General features: G+C 39.3%; 1 protein-coding gene across 1 annotated transcript in view; it reads right to left on the bottom strand.

Moving 5' to 3' along the window:
- SYNJ1 (synaptojanin 1) overlaps positions 1 to 18,669 on the bottom strand; it is an 83,981-nt gene extending 65,312 nt beyond the window's left edge. The window contains exons 1-2 of the mRNA XM_061193992.1: positions 18,569 to 18,669; positions 17,369 to 17,514 (exon numbers count right to left, since the gene is read on the bottom strand). Of these exons, the coding sequence (XP_061049975.1) occupies positions 17,369 to 17,514; positions 18,569 to 18,669 (247 nt within the window). The remainder of the gene's footprint in view (positions 1 to 17,368; positions 17,515 to 18,568) is intronic.
- Positions 18,670 to 25,096: the final 6,427 nt, after the last annotated feature.

Raw genomic sequence — 25,096 nt, 5'->3', positions numbered from 1 at the left:
AGCGCTGATCAGAATTGGAGTTACCAGTATGAACTCACGGTTTTCTAGAGAGACAGACTGACAGAGATACAAATGGGTGGGTATAACTATGTATGCATATACATATACATTTATATGTTCTCCTTAGCTCTAGCCATTGACAGGACCATGACCAGCAATACCCCAATAACAAACAGCACACGTAGCACCCAGATCTTGCCTTCTAGTACCATTCTCCACTAAAAGGAACTAGGACTCCTTGGAGAAACAGCAAATTCCAGGGGAAGGGCAGGGACAAGATGAGCCTATAACATGTTTTTGCACCAGAAAGTAAGGGAGTGTTCAAAGAATGATGGTGGCATGTTACAAAAATGCGGAAGCCGGCTTAAAGGGGCTTCTTCTACTGGTGAAATCTGGGACAATTTGAGCATCAAAATAAATTATAAGAGTAACAGATTACAACCCACTGAAGAAACCCATAAACTGAAAGTTTGAAGAGCAATGGGACCATACATAGTCTCAAAGTACCTCACCTCCAAACACTTATTAATTATGAAGGAAAAAAGAGCCAGCCAGAGACACCTGCCAGACACCACCTTAACCCAAGTAATCCAAGTGAACACCAACAGTAATGGGACAAGTCAAGATTGTGTCAACTGACAGGATACAATGAAAAGAACACAGCAGCACTTCTGTAATATTCCTGCCAAGATAACCTCAATCTGAGCATGAGGAAACATCAGACAAACCCAGAGTGAGGGACATTCTACAAAACAACTGGCCTTCATCTTCAAAAGTTTTATGGTCATAAACGTCAAAGACTGAGAAACTTTTCCGCATTTAAGGAGACTAAAGAGACAATGATAACTAAATAAAATGTACAAAATTCAACTGGATCTTTTTTGCTACGAAAGACATTGTTGGGACAATTGATGAACTTAAATGGAGTCTGAGGATTAGACAGCAGTAAGGTACCAATGTTAATTTTTTGATGGTTATATTGTAGTTATGTAGGTGAATACCTTTCTAGGAAATATGTAATAAAGTATTTGGGGGTGACAGGGTACCTTGTTGGCAACTTAGTAGTCTTAAATAGTTCAGAAAAAAAAAAAGTTCTTTTGTACTGAACTTCAACTTTTCCATATATTTGAAATTATTTAAAAATTTAAAAAAATTTTCTTAATGTAGCCAGCAAAAATAACTTTGAAAATACATGTGCATATTCCTAAGTTATGAAGCTTTTTTCTCTAAATGGCATGAAGATAAACTCTTATAATACCATTTTATTCCCTCCCCATATATTTTTTTTTAATTGGGGGAAAAAAATTCCCTTCTTTTATGAAACTCCATGAAATACAGAGAAATATATGATTAGGAGGGATCTAATTAAATTATTGTCCCATTTCTCTGGTAATTTAATTCTAGAAAATAATTTGAGATTCCTCCACTATAAAGAGATTACTTAAAATAAGAAAGCCATGGGACTTCCCTGGTGGCACAGTGGTTAAGAATCCACCTGCCAGTGCAGGGACACAGGTTCGAGCCCTGGTCTGGGAAGATCCCACATGCCGTGAAGCAACTAAGCCCGTGTGCCACAACGACTGAGCCTGCGCTCTAGAGCCCGCAAGCCACAACTACTGAGCCCACGAGCCACAACTACGGAAGCCCACGCGCCTAGAGCCTGTGCTCCACAACAAAGACAAGCCACCGCAATGAGAAGCCTGCGCACCACAATGAAGAGTAGCCCCCGCTCGCCGCAACTAGGGAAAGTCCGCGCGCAGCAACAAAGACCCAATGCAGCCAAAAATAAATTAATTTAAAAAAAGAAAGAAAGCCATAACACCTTAAAATAACGTGTATAACCTTTAGATAAAACACAGCATTTGTAATGACTTTACTCAATCCATCCCCATCTTTCTTTTTCCCTTAATACTCTCCCCTTGCATCCCAGGCTTTAGCCAAAATGAGTAACTTGTTCCCCTCCTACAGGCTCCATGTTCTTTCCCCTCTCTCCCCTCTCTTTTGTTGTTCACCATGTTCTCTCCATCCCGAATACTTGTTAGCCATCTTTGTGTTTCCAAATATTACCCACCTTTCAATACCTAACAAAAAATGCCGCTTTCTTCCTGAAGTTTCCTCTGATTACTCTGGCTGGAAGGAAATCTCTTTCTTCTCTTTACTTTATACCACAGACACTTGTCTACTAGTAGCAATAGAAACTAAGTCTTATTTCTTTATATCTCAACACGATGCCCACCTAACACAGAGACTCTAAACACTGCAGCTATTGATTAAGTATTCATCTAATAGACAAAAATAAATTGAGAGGTTTTGGCACAAAAGGGAATGTTTTGTAAGTTTTAAAATAATACATAAGGGGAATTCCCTGGCAATCCAGTGGTTAGGACTCTGCGCTTTCACTGCAGGGGGCCTGGGTTCAATCCCTGGTCCAGGAACTAAGATCCCACAAGCCGCACAGCGCAGCCAAAAATAGTAATAATAATAATTTTTTTTAAATAAAAAAATTTTTTAATTTTTAAAAAAAACTTAAAAATAAATAAATAAAATAATACACAAAAAGATAAACATTTTATCTTACCACTGATAGCATTTGAATGCCTTCATTATTGAAGTTTAACAGTTCCTCATAGTGACGTCTGGAAATTTTCAAATGTGATGTCTGTGGTGGGGTGTGAAGGTGAGGATGGGAAAATGGGCACTGTTAAATGACTGCTAACCAGGGTGTAAGCTGTGGAGTGTATAAAATGGCAGGGGGTGCGGAGAGCTCAGAGGAAACAATGAGCAGAAATGAAAGTTCAGGAAACGTGGTGATACGGAAGTTCAGGCTACTCACTCTCTCGTTAGTGCTGTCTTTCAAGGTTATCTACTGCGCTTTCCATGAGGGCAACAGACTGCTTTTTGAAACAGAAGTGGTTTTTTTTTTCCTCCTTTTCATGTTGTTATTAAACAAACGAAACGCTAGGAAAAACAAACCTTTCTTTTTACAAGTGACTGATTTCTAACCACGGGCAGGTAGGAATAGCCAAGAAGCCCATTGTTTTAGGAGTCATTCTGAGCCGATCAAGATCTTGAGCAGTTCAGCTGAGGTAAGGGGGGCCACATGTCTTCAGCTCATTTGTTAAGCCCGGAAGGCAAGACAGAGCCTGGCTTCTGAAGTTACTGCTATGACACCTCAGGCATCAACAGTAACTAACCCCCTCCTTATTTTCCTTATTTTAACTGGAAAAACTTTTCTTCTCATGTCACATTCAACACTATCTTTCATTCATGCTTTAAATCTTAGTCATCAATCTAGTGCAAATGTGCATTTCCTGAGAACAAAGAGCTATCTTAAGCGTAAATTTATAATTATAGCTCTATTTTTAAACATATCCTCACGTCATTAGAACTGATCATCTGAAGGCCCTCTGAATCTACTCCTAGTGAATATATGAATATGAATCAGGTCATAGAAAAGAATTTAAAGCAAAATATGTGCCATAAACATTTATTCTCATAAAAATATTTATGGATGAAATTAAATGATGTCCAGGGTTTACTTCAAAATAAACAGTGGTGGCGGAGGTGGGGGAGATAGCAGATAAGGGACATAGATAAACACAAGCGTCTGTGATTGGACTTCCCTGGTGGCACAGTGGTTAAGAATCCGCCTGCCAATGCAGGGGACATGGGTTCGAGCCCTGGTCTGGGAAGATCCCACATGCCGAGGAGCAACTAAGCCCGTGTGCCACAACTACTGAGCCTGCGCTCTAGAGCCTGCGAGCCACAACTACTGAGCCCGCACGCCACAACTACTGAAGCCTGCGCACGTAGAGCCCGTGCTCTTCAGCAAGAGAAGCCACCACAATGAGAAGCCCGCGCACCGCAACGAAGGGTAGCCCCTGCTCACCGCAACTAGAGAAAGCCTGCGCGCAGCAACGAAGACCCAACACAGCCATAAATAAATAAATATATATATATATTTTAAAAAGTGTCTGTGATAATTGCTGAGGTTGGCTGGCAGATACATGGGAATCAACGACACTATTCTCTCTTCTTTGATGTATGTTTGATACTTCCCCAGATAAAATTTATTCTGACAACATTCTTTGGTATCCTGGATAAATTGAGAGAGGAGAGAAGACAAGATAACCTGGCCAGTCAGTGGGAGAGGACAGGCTGCTCGGATTCTAAGTGATCCGAGGGGTATTTTCCTCCAAGTAGGCAAAAGTTCAATGGGCACTAGGACTTTTATAAACTTGAAAGGGAGCAATAAGTTCTACAGCCTTGAGAACGGCCCCATGGCCTGCTCTTCCCAAGGCTATCATATATTCATCAAATAATAGATATATAACAAATTGGGAAAGAAGCAGACTCGGCAATTATAGAATGGAGAGCCCAGGAAGGGTAAATATTGCTAATACTCTGTCACAAATGTTTTCCTTACATTCATCCTAAATAAATTAGCTTTCATATCCTCCTCTGTCAAACTTGTAGCTGGAAAATCATAAGCTTACCTTTACCTGTCATCAAAGAAGTAGTTAAGAAGTCTTTAAAACTACGTAAAGCCACGAGCTAGTGATATCCCACAACTTAATACAGATAACTTATTCATTATTTTAGCTCTGTGCCTGTTTCAGAGTTTTTTAACTGAATTCATGACTGAAGGCAGGCCTAATCTACATCTCCTATTTAAACTACAGGAAAGTAATGAAAATAGAAGTTATAGAGATTATCTATTTATAGACTACAGAAAACACTCAGAGTATAAATATATCAATTGTTCTCTATCAAAATTTAACACACCTATTGTTCTCTATCGCATTACTCAACACCATTTTTGCTGGATTGGCTTATTTTATAGCACTCTGTCATATGACATAGCTGGCATTACTCAGCATTTTTGGTGTTACTCCCGCCCTTCTCAAATGAGAAGTTAAGGCAACTAAGATAAGAAACAAAAGATCAGGCTACAGAAATTCAGATGAAAACATAATCATATGCCTATTTCTTGATTTTCATGAGTTGTGACTCTAAAATACAGGCTTATTAAACATAGGATAATTGCAACACAATGGTCACACCTGCCTTGCTAACTCTACCATCTGAATGGAAAGAAATAAAATTAACTTATTATCCAAGACATTCAGATAAATAAAAAGTCATTTCTTTAAAAACTTAAATGGTATTTTGAGGATTAAATTTAAATGTAGATTTCTCTAACTTCTGATGAATTAATATTTCAAACTAAATAATTACGCTACCCACTGAAGGTCCTGCCATCCAAGGTCAACATTCTGCTGTGGCTCAAACCTTCCAGGTGGGAACAGACTGTCTTTCCTTAGCTGATGATACAGAAGACCAAGCTGAAGAAAGCCAGTAAGAATATGAAAACTGGATTACAAATTAGCATGACCTTCCTAGAAACACAATTTGCCTGTGGTTGCATGCACCGCAGTTTGTGGCCGGCTTATTTGCATGCAGGTACAACTCTGGTGTAGAAGCAGAGAGCCTCTAGTCAGAGGATCCTTGAGATCGTGCAGTCCAAGCTACTCATTTTCAGAAGAAAAAGACTAGAGGTTAGGTGATTCGTCCAAGATCATATAACCAGCTGGTGGTAAAGACTCTTTCCATTTCATTACACATAAAGAGAAAATTATTTTAAAGGAAAAAGGTTTTCTTTGTATTAGTAAATAACTAAAATTCCAGCTGAAAGATACTCAGCTATCCAAATTAGTGTTCTATATAAACTGCACATCCCAATCTTGGCAATATTTCAAAATAAAAATAACCTTTCACTCATTTGTGCAACAAGTATTTACTGAATGCCTACCATATACCAGGATCCTGGCAAAGTTCTAGGAATTAAAAAAGTCAGTGCCCCAATACCTTCCACTGGGAAGACAGGCATTATATAATCATACACCTGCAAAATTATAAATTATACTATGTACAGTGATGGAGTTCCAACAGACTGCAACAGGAGGACCTAATCTAAAATTGTTTGTGGGGGAAGGCGGTGGTTAGAATAGGCCTGCCTGCCTGCAGAAGTGACCTTTAAGTTGAAACCTGAAGAATAAACAGGAAGTTAGCCAAATTAAGAGTGCAGGTAAAAGTGTTCCAGACAACATCCACATACCCTACGACCAGAAATTCCATTCCTAAGAAAATATCCAACAGAAATATGTATGTATGTGCACCAAAAGACATGTAAAAGGATATTCATACTAGTGTCATTTATAATAGGAAAAATTGGAAATAAAGCAAATGTCAACAGAATAGTGGAATATTCATACAATGGAATACTACATAGCAATGAAAATGAATAAACTACTGCTATACGCTACAACATGCATGATCTCCCATATTTAACACTGAATGAAAGAAGCTGGGCACAACAGAATACATATTGAATGATTCCATTTATGTTAAGTTGAAAACCAGATAAAACTAACCTATGAGGTAAGAAGTCAGGACAGTGATTATCTTTGCAGATCATGATGGAGATAATAATTGGAAAGGAACATGAGAGAATCTTCTGGAGAGCCAGCAATAATGTTCTGTTCTCGACCTGGCAGTGGTAACATGAATATGTTCACTCTGTAATAAGCCATCAAGTCGAACATTTGTCGTTTATGTACTTTTCCACGTGTGCGAACAAGTTTATCTTCAAAAATAAAATCCTGAGCAGAAGGAAGAGCGTTTGTGAAGCCCCTGAGGCCAGGAAGAACCTGACACATTCAGAACTAAAAGAAAAGGGCCAATGTGGCTGGAACACAGAAACCAACAGACAGTGCAGTGTAAGACTGAAGAGGGAGACGGACTCGATTTTACTGCAGGTCATTTTAAAGAGTTTGGATTTTAAGTTCAGTGACCAACCACTGAAGGGTATTAAGCAGGGGAATAATAAAATCTAAACTGTGTATTTAAGAACACTGGAGAGTGGGTAGGGGGAGTGGAAGCAGGGAGACCATTTAAGGAGGCTACTATAAAGGTCCATGAAAGAGACTGCAGCGGCTTGACTGGTGTAGAACCAGCTGAAACGGTGAACTGCGTGGATTCTCAATGAAATTAGGAGGTTGAGTTGACTGTACTTGGTACTGGAGTGAATGTGTGAAATGAGAGAGAAGGAGGTGTAGAGGGTGATTCTTAAGTTCTGGTTTAAGCAGCTAGGTGGATGGAGAGCAATCCCCTGAGATAAGGAAGACGGAAGGAGAGCAGATTTGAAGGAATGCAGTGGTCAAGGTGACCATCGACCCAGTACCTGTGCCCACCCTCCCTTACTATGTAGCCATGGTACAGGTGGGGTTTTATGGGAACTCAAACAATCACAGAAATTTCTACCTTCTTTTGCCAATCATCTGCCCAACCCAAGTAGCACCTGATATCCCTGTAGCCACAGTAGTTGGTTCAGGAATGGACACAAAACTCAAACAAGGGGGAGTGCATTTTCATTTTGTAGGTTCTAACCCATTTTCTCAGTTTGAAAAAAATTGGATCTCAACTGTGCCATCCAAAATAAAAAATTATTCTACCCAGCTCTGTATCAGTCCCACACAGCTTTGCAACATCTACAAATCTGATAACGACCTTTCTACCCCATTCTCCAAGAAAATAATCAAATTGTGAAACAAGATAGGCCAAAGTCATATCCCCAACGTTGACCAAGACAGACCACTAATGAGCACTAATGTACAACCAGCTAGGAATTTACTTAATAATAAGATTCAGGACTTCCCTGATGGTCCAGTGGTTAAGACTCCACGCTCCCAATGCAGGGGTCCTGGGTTCAATCCCTGATCAGGGAACTAGATCCCACATGCATGCCACAACTGAAAGATCCGCGTGCTGCAACGAAGAGCCCGTGTGCCGCAACTAAGACCCGGCACAGCCAAATACATAAATAAATGAATAAAACATATATTTTTTAATTTAAAAAATAAAATAAAAAATAAATAATAAGATTCATACTGCCTATACTTCGAACATGGTCCACAGGATATTAAAAGGCTGTTTATCTACCTTTCAGTAAGGTATTCAACAGACGACAGCAATCCTATGGTCAACTAGTGAACAAAATGAAACATAACCCATAATAAATATTTATTGCAAAGACCTAGTTTATATAAGCAAACACACTTTATAAAGTTATGTAAGAAGACTATAATAAAAGGGAAGAAGAGAGAATTTTAATAACATTCAATATGTTTTAGCCAATAATTTAATAAGAAGTATTTTGTTTTTTATTTTTTCTTTTAACTAAGTTATCTTAAAATCATCCAGGAGTATAAAGAGTACATAAATTCTTCCAGCCTGAACTGAGGGAGTAATTAAATAGGTGTCCAGTTGACCACGAAGAGTTAATGCATCTCTCCAAATGCCAAATGTACTCCCAGTAATTTGATTAGTTCATTAGCTATGAAATGCACTCCAATGTGAATGCATTGCTCATATTGTGTAACATTACAGAGGAATAACAATGGCTTTCACTTGCAAAATCTATTTTAGTGGAAAAAGATAAAACACAAATTCTTATTAACAACCATTAAAAAACTCAAGCAAATTTAAACTGTCACCAGTAAAAACATGATATGCAATTTTTAAAGATATACCTCCTTTTGGCACTCTGCTTACAAGACTAACCCCAATTGCACTAATCCATTCCACTCTTTCTGCCTCTTTCAAACTTAGAGTTAAAACATAACTAAGTAACAAAATGTAACGACTCAGACTTTACAAACTCAAAATTTCTGAATCTATTGGCACTAGATGCAAAGAAAAGCAATACTATTTAAATTGCTACTCATATAATTGGCTCATTTTTTTTTAGCTTCTGAACATCTGAAAGTCTTTACATCATCTTTGCTTGTGACTGGGTACAGAATTCTAGGTGGACAGTTTCAGGGTTGTTGGTTTTTTTTCCATTTCAGTACATTAAAGATCTAGCTCTTTCTCATCTGGCTTGGACTGTTTCTGAAGAAGTCTATCATGATTTGTATCTTCCTTCTTCTACATGTATATCATTTTTTTTTTCTTTCCTGGGCTGTTTCTAGGATTTTTCTCTACGTCACCGGTTTTAAGCAATTTCATCACATATTTGGGTGTAGTTCTTTCTCTTCATGGTTCTTCTGCTTCGGGTTCATTTAGCTTCTTGGATCCGTGGATTTATAGTTTTCATCAATTTTGGAAACTTGTCAGCCATTATTTCTTCAAATATTTTCCTGCTCCACCCCCTTCCTTCTAGGATTCCAACTGCACATACATATGGGGCCACTTGAAGTTGTCCCACAGCCCTCTGATGCTCTGTTTATCTATTTTAGTCTGCTTTTCTGTGCTTCATTTTGGGTTGTTTCTATTGTTTTGTCTTCAAATTCGCCACTCATTTATCCTGCAGAGTCTAATCTATTAATCCCCATCAGTGTATTTTTTTCATTTCAGACATTGTTTTTTTCAATTCTGGAAGTTTGATTTGGGCCTTTACATTTTTCATGTCTCTCCTTAACATGCTCATTCTTTCCTGTGTTCCTGAACATATGGACTATATTTATAATAGCTGTTTTAATTTTCTTATTAATTTGAGCATCTGTTTCTACAGATTGACTTTTCTCCTCATTACAGGGTATATTTTCCTGCTTCTTTTCATGCATGGTAATTTTTAATTGAATGCCAGACATTGTGAAATTGACAGGGTTGAATGCAGGATATATGTATATACATTTTGTATTCCTATAAACAGTCTTAATCTTTATTCTGGGATACAGTTGAGTTATTTGGAAATTATTTGGAAACAGTTTGACCCCTTTGGGTCTTGCTTCGAAGCTCTGTCAGGCAGGACCAGAGCAGCATGTGGTCTAGAGCTACTTGGCTCCACTACTGAAGTAATATACCCTTCTCTGAGTGTTCAACCCAATCCCCCGAGTATTACCAGTTTTCTCCATTCTGGCTGTTTGGAGCATGAACTATGCCCAGCCCTGAGCTCCAGGAATTTTTCTGCCTGCTCCTCTTTGGTGGTTCTTTCCTGCCTTGATAGCTTCCTCATACACTGGCACCAATCGGAAGTCAGCTGATGTCTCAAGTGGAATCCACTACACATCTCAGGAGCTCTGTGCAGTTACACCTTTTCTGGTACTTAGTCCTGAGAATTCTAGATGCTCACGTTTCGCCGAAGTCCCTACTCTATCTCCTCAACTCAGGGAGGCTGCCAGGCTTTGTCTGGGTTCATCCTGCTGCTGCTGTAGCCTGGAAGCTCTCAAGGCAGCGATCGCAAGGCTCCCCTCATTTGTTTCCCTTCTCTTAGGGATCAGTGTCTTGTGCTGCCTATTGTTCAAGGGCTGAAAATTGTTTCACATTTTTTTGTTCATTTTTGTTGTTGTTGTTATTTAAGGTGGAAGGGCAAACACAGATCCTGTTACACCATCATGCTCAGAAGCAAGTATCCTGTTACATTCCTGGCCTAGTTATATTTTAAGGATATTTTAGAACATCTGAGAGACCTGAAATCATATAATAAGAAGTCACATAACAAGGCTTTACTGTTCAGTGAGAGAAATTTTTTGCCTTCACCTTTTACTTCCTCATAGCACACTTAAGTGGTAAAGAAAAGAAGGCACTTAGGAACTACTACTGGCCCTATGTTAGCAGGCTAATCCTGCTGCCCAGGATAGAGGAGTAAGGTTGATTTTTTTTTTAAGTGTTGATATTAAGTTGCTATTTATTTTCTTTTCTATTAAATATGAACATTCCAAACACTATTTACAAAAGGAAAATGAATTTTTGCAACCCTAACATAAAGTGATATATAACAAGTCTAAATTTCATTTTTCTGCACAGAAATAGTCAACTATAAAAAAGGAACTTCTTTCCTCAACTTGAAATTTTTTCTTAAAAAGAGGTAAGATACTGCAACTTATCTAAAGGGCAATCGTGCTGACTAGTAGCATTTGGCAATTAAAAAAACAAACAAAAAACTATGCACCCTGCTTGTCATCACCACCTACTACACTCCTTATCCAAAATTCTAAAACCTGACATTTAACTTGGCCCGGCAAAGTTAAAACATAAAGTTTCTAATTACCTAATGCTAAATCAAACCATGTTTCCCTCTTAGATATTAACAGTTTGTAGGTAAAAACACAGCAAGTTTAACACTTCCCTCATTAGAAATGCTTACCATTTCACCCAACTTTAAAGTCTACTGGCATTCCTTTCTTTTTGCTCTTCATTTCTCAACCCCCCCAAATAATAACCACCACCCTAACAAAAGCATAAATAATAATTACAGCGAAAAAGCAAATGGTAAGACTATGTCATTGGAGAAGTTATTTAATCTCTCCAAGCCTCAGTTTCCACATCCGCGAAATGCGGATAGAAGTACAACCCACAGGATTAAATGAAATAAAGCATGTCTAATGCCAGTCTAAACTGTATGCTGAGATGCTCTGGGACACTTCAGCAAACTCTCAGGAGAGACGAGGGATATTTTAAATGGAAAGAAACACGGAGATATTCAACACATGCTGGACACTGCCCAAACTATTAGCCTGGGGTAGCTCAGAGTTTTAACATTTGATTGCAGTACATGCCTTTATGACATCAGACGTCAAATCTTAGTGAAACTGGGTTTTCAGTGGTTGCTGCGATTAAAAAAAAAAACAAACAAGTACTGCTCCAAAATCAGCGTGGAACAGGCAATGCGGGCGGTGCTTTTCAATCTGGTGCCAAGGTCTGAAAAGCTGTTCAGTGCTCAACAGGCATTGCCATACCGTAAGTAAAGAACTGTGGCTATTTATGAAGGAAATAAATTATTTTCAATTCTTTGCAATATTTTTTCCAAACAGCTACTAAAGGTTGTTAGGACATAAATATTTATTGTTTGGACCTAACTATTTAATGAACAGAACGGTGGCTTAGGGGTGTTGTTAAAAACTTAATGAGACCCCAAGGATGCCATGAAATGAGAAAGCTTAGGCCCCTCTGGCTTAATGTTGTGACTAGCAGAGTAACTTCCAGTAAATGGCAAGTATGACTCCTTTACCATTTGCAGTTTCATAGAAAAGGCAAGACACTTCACATTCTGTGACAAAGAGCTCCAGAATATTATCCCTCAGTTTTACAGCTCAGGTTTCCATGATAAAAGAAAACAAATTAGGTAGACAAAGACACTTAGACGGACAACGTGGGGTAAAACCAGGTCCAGAGTTAAAGCCTGAAGATAATCTTACCACTAGACAGATAAAAGCAATTAATCCTTCCTACCATACCAGCATGTGACACCCAAAAGAACAAAAACTCTCATTTTAAGAGTTAGGAATTTACATCAACACCTTACATCCTCATCTTTTAAACAGGTGATCCATAACTTCACAATATTTAATTTACACACTACTATAACTCTATGCAACTTCTGAAGACAGGTTAAGGGGTACAAGAAACTGTTTAGAGCAAGTAAGTCATTTGGTCCAATATTATCTTAATGTAATGGTTATTTGCTCCCTCCCTTTTATGTGACAACATACTATGACATACAACGCATGCACAATCATTCACTTATGAACAAATGAGTAAGACGCCACTCAGACTAACATTTGTATACCCAGAGGGTCAACCAACCACACACAACTAGTAAGGCTATGATACAGCTATGCAGCATAAATGGTCAACACTGCTGATCCTAAAAGTGAGCACCATATATACATTTGAATATAAGAAACCATTGAAAACCAAACACACATGGGTTAGTTAAAAGGTGCCATTCCAAGGCTATACATAATCACAGGAAAAAGTATTTACATTACTTGGAAAACAGCTGCAACAAAGAGTTTACTGCCAATGCCCTTTATAAACTTCTCTCCTACGTTTAATACAGATGTTACACTCACTATCTATGTGAACCACACATCATCCTCCATTTCCGATGTACTGACCTTCTCTTTACTCCATCTTCTATTTAGGATACAATTATAAAGCAAATTATTTACCTTTATTAAAGCATGAGATGGGTTGTAAAATAATGAGATAGCCTGTGAATTTAAAGCATGTATCTGTCTGACTGGCTACCTGTCCGTCCCTTGTGATGGTCTTTTCATGTGTGTAACTGTAAAAAAGTGGTGGAAAACTGAACTCAACACAAAACTGATAGATGTCTTCCTTTATCTTTTAAAAAATTAGTTTCCAAGAAGAAGGGTGTAGTGTTACAACTTGCTGACCATCACACTTGTGCTTATGCTGGTTCAGACGCAGTATACCGGCCACAGACGGTCCACTTGCTACACTGAGTCACTGCTCCACAGACATCAAATTTTTGGTTCAACTGAACATTTTTCTGGACTAGTAATTTTCAAAAATGAGTAACATTAAAAATGGGTATGTGACTAAAAAACATATTAACTATTATCTAAGAACACTTCAGAAGGTTTTTTTAATTTTTATTTTATTATTATTTTAAATTTATTATTATTAAATAATAAATATTTCTATTTTTATTTTATTATTATTTATTCTTATTTATTATTATATTTTATTTTTTTAATTATTTTTTTATTATTATTATTTTTTCATTTTTGGCCATGCCTCGAGGCATGTGGGATCTTAGTTCCCCAACCAGGGATCAAACCCGTGCCCCATGCAGTGGAAGCGTGGAGCCTTAACCACTGGACCACCAGGGAAGTCCAAAGGTTTTTTTAAATAAATAAATGCAATGAAAGAAATCGATAAAATTATTTTCCATCTAAAGAAAAGTAATTTTAAAACAAATTGTTAACAGTACTTATGGTAGTTATGAAGAACATTCATCACACACATTTTAATTGGCATTTCAGAAAAACCTTAATGATGTGGTTAATAGTTATTTCCAAGAGAATTTTTCAGTAACAAATCCAAACAATGTGTTACGTATGTGTTTCATATCAGCAGTTTGGTCAAACAGCAATTCTTTAAAAGATAGAAAATAAATTTTATATGAAAAGGTACCACACTTTCAAACACAGAATACTGCACTACAAACACAGAATACTATAATCTACATTAGGTTAGTCTTCCCCCTATGCCACTTATTTAATAATCATTTATTCTGCAATATGAGTAAGACACTGAACTAAGCACTAGGGATACAAAGATTACTGAGACCTGGGCCTTTTCCTCAAGGAGTGAAGCATCCAGACGCAGAAACCTGAACACAGTTCCACGTTCTGTGAAGAGCACTAGACCAGACGTGCTATGGGAACATCAGCACTTGGTTCAGGCTGAGGGTTTCAAGGAAACTCATTACGGACCCCACAGTAGACAGTAACAGCACTGAAATTCTGGAAACATGGTTATTTTGGATAGCGTCTGCGAGCCAAAAAAGTTATGCCATAATCTATCATAGAAAGGCCTATATAAACCATGCTTAGAAATGGTCATCCCAATCTAATTATATCAGAATCTCTGGGGGGCTGGAGCCCAGGCATCAGTATTTGTAAAAACCTTCCCAGGTAATTATAATGTGCACACAGGGCTGAAAATCACTGATTCATCGATTGATTAAGTCATAGCATCATGACTGATTTAACATCTTTATCAACATTAAGACAGAATTCTAAGGCTTGATTGATTAGTGGATACTTGGGTCCTAAAAGGATCCATGAGCTGAGTTTATTTTCACTTGCACCTTATTTTTTAATATGTGCTAATAATAGGAAAAATGACATTTCATATTGGTTATCTCATGGCACTTCTGGCCTAAGCCAAGAAAATTAAGTGATTGTCAATCCTCAACGATATGTATTGCCTAAGATGTCTAATTGTTTAAACTTTAAACCCGGGCAACTGAAGCCTGTAGACGTCACAAACTTTGGGTACGTGAAACTGAGTCCTGCTAGGGTCACTCTCACCATGTATGTTCAAGAAAAACACCTGCATACAAGCATGTAGAGAACAACAAAAGCAGCATATAAAAAGCATTCATCTTGTGATACAGACTAAGTTCCACAAAATGAAGGGAAGGAAGAGACAAGAGTGAGCTGGAGGGGCAGATTCTCATGAAGGAAGAAGACTCAAACTGGAACTGACCAGGCTTCGACTAGAAAGGCAGAAAAAAGCATTCTAGCAGTCTTGGAGGAAGAGGGACTGCATGATGACGGTTGGAAAAAGCACGCTACTTTGGGAGAGCACTGAGGAAACACCAGTCTCCCTTAAAGGAGATCAACACTGAACCAACAGGGTGGCACCAAATGATGGCAGGCCTTGATTGACAGGCTGAGGAGTCTGAACTTAATCTTATTGAAAAATAGGGTTACATTTGGGTTTAACATCAAAAATGATTTTAGGAGATTCTTCTGGTAGATTAATATGCAAGATGCATTGCAATTCAAAGGGCTGAGATTGGTGAAGATAAACCGAACACCTCAGTATTTTCCAAGCACAGCTCCCTGAATACAACAGGCACTGAAAAAATGTGAAGGTTTTAAAAATGAACATTCTACAGCACAATACACACCTTGGTATCATTCTGACCTGAATGTCAAATTAATTTTACAAGTCAAATGATTTATAAAAAGGTCTGTTAGCTCTTAAATATTAATATTTTAAATATTAAAGTTTACAGGAGAAAAGCTACTGACATAGAAAAGCTAATTAGTAGAAAAGCTAATGACGTACCCAAGAGATTATATATCCATTTATGCTAGCTTTACGGAGAGAGGCAACATTCACAGTTTTATTCTCCTGAAAAGAATTACTTATATAGTCTAAATCTAATGAAAATAAAAAGAGTTAATAAATAGTTAAGACAATGTTTTTAAGATTCTTTTTCTTAAAATGAATGTTAATGCCAAAATGGATGGTTTGGGGAGTTTTTTTGTTTTGTTTTGTTTTTTTAAACCATTATTTGGCATAAAAGAGAGGACTGCTGGAGGTTTGGAAGTAGGATTATCCTTAGGCTTCCTGACCTTGGAGTAAAGTATAGCAATAACCCTAATAACTCTAGGTAATACATACTTTGTAGCTGAAAATTTGACTTCCCATTATTACCAGTAATCACAATTAGAGAAACATTTAGAATTTAGACAAATTAGGAAATCACTAAAAAACACAAGCAGCTGAAAAGGGTTTCACATGCTAAAACAAACCTTTTTCCCCACAGATAGTTTTATCTAGATAGAATTCATCAGTATAAGAATAATATTTGTAGTATGAAGAAACATGCTTTGCAAAATTAATATTGTAGCAAGTGATATTTTAGTTGATTTAAGCATAAATAACAATGTATCAGTAAATGAATTAATTCTGACTGAATATAACCCATATTACTAACACTTGTTTCTTAGAACACATATCGCCTCTTCCTGTTCACTCAAACCATGTTACCATATGTACCAAAAAATACATATTTCTTATACATTGTTCTCTGCTTAAGACTTTTCATTATGTCACTATCCTTTTCCCCAATCAGGATAAAATTTTGCTATTTCAGAGTATTAAGATCAATCAGGTTTAACTGATATTAATATTCTGTACGTTAGTATTCTGTATGCAGAGATTAGGGTCTTCTGCCCTTCACTACTGAATATGGAGAAAGTTTAACAGTTTAAAATATTTAGGGGCTTACAGTTGTAAGTATGCCTTTCAAATGGTATTTTTAATTTTAAAAAATATGACCAATAACTAAACTGATCCTACATAGCAAACGCATAATATAGAACAAGTCGTTACCACTAGAGAGCCTCTGACAACACAGTCACATTTGAAATAATCCCAAATTGAGGTTACCAGACAAAATCTTATATTACCAAGTGTAATATTCAAATTAATCTTTTTAGTTTTAATTTTATCCATCTGTCCACAAAATAACCCAAGCCTTACTAATCTACTATTTTTCTTGTGCTGCAGTAGTCCTTTTCTTTAAAATAAACTATCAGAGTAGTTTCTTAAACAATATGAAATCAATCACCTACCTTACATGAAATTTTGAAGGTTGTTTACAATCCTCTTAATGAAAATGTAAGCGCCTCACCATAAAATCCTCCAACAATGTTAAATAAATACTCTTATAGTCCATTACTACAACTGACCTATAAGAAATGCTGTTCATTACAGCAAAAATGTCAAGCAAGCCATTTGACAGGTTTATGTGATATGCTATACATTGCAACCGTAATTTTTTGGAAAGAAAGATTTACTTTGAGAAGCAGAAGAACCCAAGAAATCAAAAATCTGTACGAAAACCTGCATCTTCCCCACCCCCAACAAAAACCTGCAGTGGGGGAAGAAAAGAAAATAAAAGTTTGAAAGAAAATAAGGTCTGGTTAAAAGGAAATAAAAGCATATCAGAGTCTTCTTTAAAAAATGGTTGAATCTGAATTACTTCAAGCAAAACAGACCCTGATCAGCTGGGCTGTGAGAGATGACTTACAGAGCACAGCTACAGCCCCAGACTCGAACATGAGACATTCTTCCTTATGCCTAGTTTCCACTATGAGGCTGAAAGGTGGAGGATCCAATTTGTGATAGATCCGAAATCCTTTGCTGAACGCCATTCTCCTTTCTTCCGAGGCAGCCCTGTGAAAACCAAGCAAACCAAAGCAAATGAAGCTGATGTTTCTTTCTGCAGCAAGGACTGCAAGGCATCCAGAAGTCCCTCCCTGCCAGGTTTTGATGGGGGGTGGGGTGGTAAAAAAAAGGGGGGGGGAGCTTGGGGAGAGAATGGTTGATTCCAAAAGATAAGTCGTCACTTAATTTTACCGAAAAGCAAGAGGAAAAGCTACCAATTCTCACAGCAAGGCAAGACAGGGTTTTATCACTCCAAGTCCATGAACGGTTTGGTGAAGATGAGTTTCCCCTTTACTTAATGTTTACCAAAAGGAAACATTTTGAGCGTATTTCGCTCGGAGTTGTTTATCAGCTTCCTGCTTCAGAATTTGTCAACTACGTTGAAAGGGAAACGATTCGGAAACTTCAAGCCGATCCCCTGCGGGGCAAGAAGAGGTAGGTGCGAAGGAAGGTTAACAAGGCTGATTCAAAGCGCCTTAGGGGGCGAGAGAAGGGAAAGGATTATCCGACACAACGGGCTCTCCCGGGGGCGGCGGTGAAGGGCAAGAGCAGCGGTACAGGTTACCGCCGCCTCCAGCCCAGCGCCAGGGCACCGCCGGCTGAGGGGTCCGCAGGCAGCAGCCAGTGGATATGAATGGCCACCCGGGAAGAGTCACGAGTCGGGACACGGACCGGACCGAGGTTCCTCGGGGGTTCCCGGCAGTCGACCTCCGGGAAAGCGGCTCCTTCCCAGGGGGACAGAAGCGCGGAGCAGCCCGATCCCTCCATTATACGCCAGAAGAGATGACCAGGCGCCCAAACCGACTCGGTGCCTTTCCCGCGGGCAGTCTGACAGCCGCTGTCACCTCTGCCCCCCGCCCGACGCGGCGCCCCGCACAACCGGTGGTCTCCCAACCACCCCGCCTGCCCTCCCGTACCTGGCTGCCCGCGGTCGCCGCTCACCGCTCCCACCCAGGCTGCGGAGGTGGAGACTGCTTCAGGAAGCGCCGGCCCGCGCGCCCCGCAGCCGGTGCGTCTGGCCGCTGCCGCTCCCCGCCCCGCCCCCACCAGCCGGCGGGCTCACCTCTTCCTCCGGCTCCTCCTCCTCCTTCTTCCGCAGCCGCCGCCGCCGCCACAGCCGCCCGAAGCGTCACTTCCGCTCCAGCAGGCCCATCTCTTCCGCATGGCGCCGCGGCCGGGGGCGGAAGGCCCGCCCCTCGCGGGGAAGGGCGGGGCGTCGGGGGAGGTCCCGCCCCCTCTGGGCTGCCCTGCTGGCCAGGTAGCCGTGAGGTGACCGCCGCCTCCACGCGCAGCGACCTTCTCCTCGCGCGGCGTGTTCCCCAAGCTGCAGCTGCAGGTCCCACCGCTGAGGATGCCGGGAGAGGGAGGATGCGGCCTCCCCGGCCCCCTCGCGTGGGCTTTTCAGAGCTTACCAACCACGGGGAGGGACTCAGGGGAAAAGCTTTGGGGGCTGGGTATTGATAGGTGCCCAAGAAGGGTGTCAGGACCACCCCCTGCCCCCCCCACCGGCCTGACTGGCTGGGGGGAGGCTTCGGGACAGTCAGCACGCTGGGCAACAGGGCAGCGCCTGAAGAGCTGTCCATGGTGTCTCACCGCGAACAGCGCCGAGTTCGTATTCTGAGCGTCTGGGTAGGTAGCAGGAAGAAAAACTAATGTCTGCTTTGAACAACTCTGTTCGCTGCCTTTTCTTCTGGTGTGCTCTGGAGCTCTCAGGAGCACTATTAAAAAAGAGTGCTCGTAAAATGTATATCTCAGAAATAACTAAATTTCCTTGTCAATTGCATTGTTATGAACTTTCATCAAATCTTTAACCGTGGTCATTTTTAAGTCTTTTGTCATTTACAGACAGTTCTGGGTGTACTCTGATGCTTTTGCAAATATGTTCCTATAAAAGGGTTTCACCTTCAAGGAATTCATGGAAAAGACTGACAAGTGCAGGTTTCTGGTAACTGACTATACTGCTGAACTGAATGAATAAGCATTTTCAGAACTCTAATGGAAAACTGATGAATTCATAAAAGTTTTAACAAAAGATCAAGATGAAAAAAAATTAATTAATTACATGGGACTGAGTGAACTGATGAGGATGATTATAATTCTTGTGACTTTCTGTTTGAATGAAAAAATAAAAATCCCACAAGGACTCAGAGGCAAAAAATATACAAATCAATTTTCACTGCAAAGTAAAGGAGCTGTTACAGTGGAGGATTACTGGACTGAATGTCAATATTATGACATAGTATGAGTGTGTTTCGTGTTTGGTAATTGCAATCATTGTTGCTTTTGTTGTGGTCATCCATTTACAATGCTTGGTGTCAGTTTATTTATCTCTTGTAAAAATAAAATACAGTGTGTGTGAAAAAAAAAAAAAGAGAGAGTGCTCAGCTGTACGTACAGTGGAGTGGAAAGTCCCAAGTCAGCATCTCCAGACTCCAACACGGCTGTACTGAGGCCGAGGCAGCTATGGTCGGCACTGAATGGCGAGTAGCTCCTGCCAACTGTGTTATCTCATAACTAAAGACATCTTATCCTTTCATCCTATCCTCATTTTTCAACAAATCATGCTTCCTGGTTAATATCAGTGTGTCCCACGGACTTCTCATTCCGTTTCCACTTAATAGGCCTAAATGTGGGAATGAAGTCAAAACCCAGAGGGTCAAAAGGAATTGAAAACCTGAAGAACTCAGCACCCCAGGAAACTGTTTCCTCTTGCCTTTGCTCTTTCTTTGCCTCTTCCCCTTCTTGCTTTTATTAACAGCAAAAGCAGAATTTAAATTTAGCATATTGCACAAGATCATTTCCCCCTCCAGGCCCTGTCATGTGGCTTGATTTAACATTTCTTCATCCATTTTAGAGAAGCTGGACCCACCCTGGTTTCAGGATACTAAAGTAGCTATAGTTCCTTAGAAAAGAAACCACTTCTTTTATAGAAGGAGATATGCAGAAACACAGGTTTAGTTCTGAGAACTGGAGGGGATTTCTCTCATTTAATATGTACTATCTCCTTAGAAAAACTGCTTTGCTCTTGATAGTGGTTACTAACAGCAGCCTCAGAATTAAACTCATTAAGATACTCTACTGGTCCATGCTTGCTTTCCCCCCCCCCCCCGCCCAGAAGAACCCATTTCAATTGGAGGTTGCACTGGACAGAGAAAAATGAAATGGGAGTGGGTGAGAATGGATTTTTTCTTATTTGCCTTTTCAGGTATAATACTTGTATAGCCCCGAAGGAATACCAGACAGATATGCACCAGAAAAACACATGTACGGTTATGGCTCCAGAAGATGTGTTGATGTTATTGAGTATGTTGCTCAGAAGTTGCTTTTTATGACAACAGAGACACAGAAAAGTTAACTTGTTAAAAATTACTCAGTTTGAAGTGAAGTTGGGACCACAAACCAAACTTGCCCACAGCAAAACTTCCAGTGCAACTCTGTCTGCGTGCGGCTGCTCTAGGAACCTCTCCTTTCTCAGAGTGGGAAATATCGGTGCTAGGCCCTTTTAGAAGTAGATGTTCTGCCTATTCCTGGTTTCTTTGGATTTTGAACTAAGGAAATTTAGGTCAACGTTTCTTGGTTCTTGGTCTGAATTGCTGCTTTTCTTCAAGTTAAACTGGACTCTTATTAGTAGAGCTGTCAGTAGAAGACCACAGATTTACCAAACCCTTTCTTTTTTTTTTTTTTGGTAATGAATGGTTGGATTTTATTTTATTTTTTTTTATACAGCAGGTTCTTATTAGTTATCTATTTTACACATATTAGTGTATATGTATCAATCCCAATCTCCCAATTCATACCACCACCATCACCCACCCCCGCTTTCCCCCCTTGGTGTCCATACGTTTGTCTTCTACATCTGTGTCTCTATTTCTGCCTTGCAGACCGGTTCATCTGTACCATTTTTCTAGATTACACATATATGCGTTAATATACGATATTTGTTTTTCTCTTTTTGACTTACTTCACTCTGTATGACAGTCTCTAGGTCCATCCACGTTTCTGCAAATGACCCAATTTCATTCCTTTTTATGGCTGAGTAATATTCCATTGTATATATGTACATCTTCTTTATCCATTCATCTGTCGATGGACACTTAGGCTGCTTCCATGACCTGGCTATTGTAAATAGTGCTGCAAGGAACATTGGGGTGCATGTGTCTTTTTGAATTATGGTTTTCTCTGGCCAAACCCTTTCAAAATAGATCACTGTAGTCATGAAATAAGCACATGCTCAGGGTTTAAAAACATAAGGGCCATTTTATTAGTGACTTTTAAAAACTTTATTTCTTCTTTTTCTTGTCTCTCTTTCTTATTTATACTTCTTTATTACAGGACTTGAAAATAGCTGGACAAATTGTCACCAAATTGGAAGAGTGTCTTTGGGGTTGGCTGACTTAAAATACAAGTTAGGTGGTATACACAAACTTCTTAGTGAGGTCCTAAGGGCCTACAGAGATGGGCTGACACCATCTTGAACCTTGAAAATGAGCAGTGAGGCCTGTGGTAGGATGAAAAATACCACCTCCGAAAGATATCCACATCCTAATCCGTAGAACATGTGAATATTAATTTACAGGGAAAACAAGTCTGTAGATACGATTGAGTTAAGAATTTTGAAATTATTTTGGATTATCTGGGTAGGCCCTAAATGCAATCACAAATGTACTTATAAGGAGACAGCAGAGGGAGATTACACACACACACACACACACACACACACACACATAGAGGCAGTGTGAATACAGAGGTAGAGACTGCAGCAACGTGGCCACTAGCCAAGTGATGTCAGCAGCTACCAAAAGCTGGAAGAGGGCAGGAAGGATTCTTCCCTAGAGCCTTAGAAGGGAGCATAGCTCTGACAATACCTTCATTTCGAACCTCTGGACCCCAGAACTGTGAGGAAATGAATTTCTGCTGTTTTCAACTACCCAGTTTGTGGTAATTTGTTACAGCATCCACAGACAATCAGTAAAACAGCCCGATAGGTGTTTCAGATAACAGCTCCAATCGCTTCGATGAATTGAAGGCAAACATCATGATTTTTAGGGACTTCCCTGGCGGTCCAGTCGTTAAGACTCTGTGCTTCCACTGCACGGGGCACGGGTTTGATCACTGGTGGGGGAACTAAGAACCCGCATGCCGCAAAAAAAACAAAGAAACAAAAACATGATTTTTAAATGTTGGGTTTTGACCAAGTTATTTCTCCTACGGACAATTCCCTGTTATCAGGTTGAAACATGTATTTGCCATTTCTTTAGGTCAAAAACACTTATGTACCCAGTAAATGATGGGATTTATTAATTTAGAAATGAATATCCCAATGACAAAAAATATACCGTACGTTACAAGGCTATGAATTTTGACAGATTCACCATGTCAATTAGTAATAGGGCCTACTTTTCCTGGATTTCCTTATCAAAAATACTAGAAAGCATTTGGCAAATTTGGGGAATGTTTACAGCCTGATCCAGTTATCTTTAATAGCTTTTTTTCAGGTTACACAGACTAGAGCTAACCTTCATATCAGGATCTGCAGAGATCTATTATACAGGCAGGGATGACTCCTTGTTAAAGAGAAAATGGTGGTCTTGAGAGGCAACACAACAGTAGGTTACAAATAGCGTTAGCTGTTTGCTTTGAATAAGTTCATAGTAAAGGACAAGATTTTAAACTGGAAAAATAGAAATTTTGTCAGTCAAAAATATGGTAAGTTTGAGAGCAGAATCATTGTGAGAATAAAACAAAAACTTCGAAGAGTGAAAAATTGCTGACACATACCAGAGTTAAGAAAATTGCAACTGGAGCGAACAAGGAACTTGTATGTGACAAAAATAGTTTTCATTTGGAAAAAGAAACCAAGTCAAGAGAGCTAAGATGGTTTGTTTTAATGACACACAAGGATTCTTGTGGAACTCAAAGGACCAGAGCCATAACAGGGCTTGGCCTCCCTGAGATCAGGGCTGTAGGATGTTCATTCTTCAACATGGCTATTGGTCCCTAAGCAGCAGGCACCTCTGGAATTTCAACATCTAAAGGTACGTGTAAAAGGTAAGCTTTCATGGTCAAAGTGCTTTTGTAAAGTAGCTTAAAATGGTTTCTACAGGATTTGTCAAACTTTTTATCATTTACCATGTATTTTGAATTATCAAGCATGGGGTATAAGGTACATTTTCCTAAAGATCTTTCTTTTTAAAATTTATTTTATTGAAGTATAGTTGATTTACAATGTTGTGTTAATTTCTGCTGTACAGCAAAGTGATTCAGTTATACACATATATACATTCTTTTTCATATTTTTTCCATTATGGTTTATCACAGGATATTGGGTATAGTTCCCTGTGCTATATAGTAGGACCTTGTTGTTTTCCATTCTATATAAATAATGGTTTACATCTGCTAAACCCTAACTTCCAATCCACTCCATCCCCCCGAACTTGGCAACTACAAGTCTATGTTCTCCATGTCTGTGAGTCTGTTTCTGTTTCATAGATAAGTTCATTTGTGTTTTATTTTAGATTCCACATATGTGATATCATACGGTATTTGTCTTTCTCTCTCTGACTTACTTCACTGCTATGAACATTGGGGTGCATGTATCTTTTTCAATTATAGTTTTGTCCAGATACATGCCCAGGAGTGGGATTGCTGGATCACATGGCAACTCTATTTTTAGTTTTTTGAGGAACCTCCATACTGTTTTCCATAATGGCTGCACCAATTTACATTCCCACCAACAGTGTAGATGGGTTCCCTTCCCTCTACACTTTCTCCAGCACTTGTTATGTGTCGATTTTTTTTAATGATGGCCATTCTGACCAGTTTGAGGTAGTACCTCATTGTAGTTTTGATTTGCATTTCTCTAATAATTAGCGATGTTAAGCATCTATTCATGTGCCCGTTGGCCATTTGTATGTCTTCTTTGGAGAAATGTCTATTTAGGCCTTCTGCCCATTTTTCAATTGGGTTGTTATTTTTGTTGAGTTGTATGAGCTGTTTGTATATTTTGGAAATTAAGCCCTTGTCAGTCGCATCATTTGCAAATATTTTCTCCCAGTTCGTAGGTTGTCTTTTCATTTTATGGTTTCCTTTGCTATACAAAAACTTGTAAGTTCGATTAGGTTTCATTTGTTTATTTTTGCTTTTATTTCTATTGCCTTGGGAGATTAACCTAAGAAAACATTGGTATGATTTATGTCAGAGAATGTTTTGTCTCCGTTCTCTGTTAGGAGTTTGATGGTGTCATGTCTTATATTTAAGTCTCATTTTCCTAAATACCTTTTAAAGTAAGAGCCCGTGAACTGGTGGACCACAGTGTACATTCTGAGAAACTCTGTGCTAGGCATTCTCATTGTACAGGATGATTCTAACCTCTGAGCCTCTGCTAGAGTTAGCGCTGACAGGGCTGGGAGGAAGCCAGTACAAATTACCGGGGCCCGGAGGTCCAGAAGCAGACCATGGGCCAGTCAACACTGCCTATCAATACCGATTCCATATAACAATTTTTAGCCTGTCCGCCTTTGCTGGGCAATCTGTAGTCTCTCAGCAGCTGTGAACCTAACACCCATAGATAGTTTAATTGTTCTCATTTTCA

Source organism: Eubalaena glacialis, chromosome 6 (genome assembly GCF_028564815.1).
Source record: "Eubalaena glacialis isolate mEubGla1 chromosome 6, mEubGla1.1.hap2.+ XY, whole genome shotgun sequence".
NCBI lineage: Eukaryota > Metazoa > Chordata > Mammalia > Artiodactyla > Balaenidae > Eubalaena > Eubalaena glacialis.
Note: the sequence above shows the minus strand (reverse complement) of the source record. Positions and strands in the feature narration are given on the sequence as shown.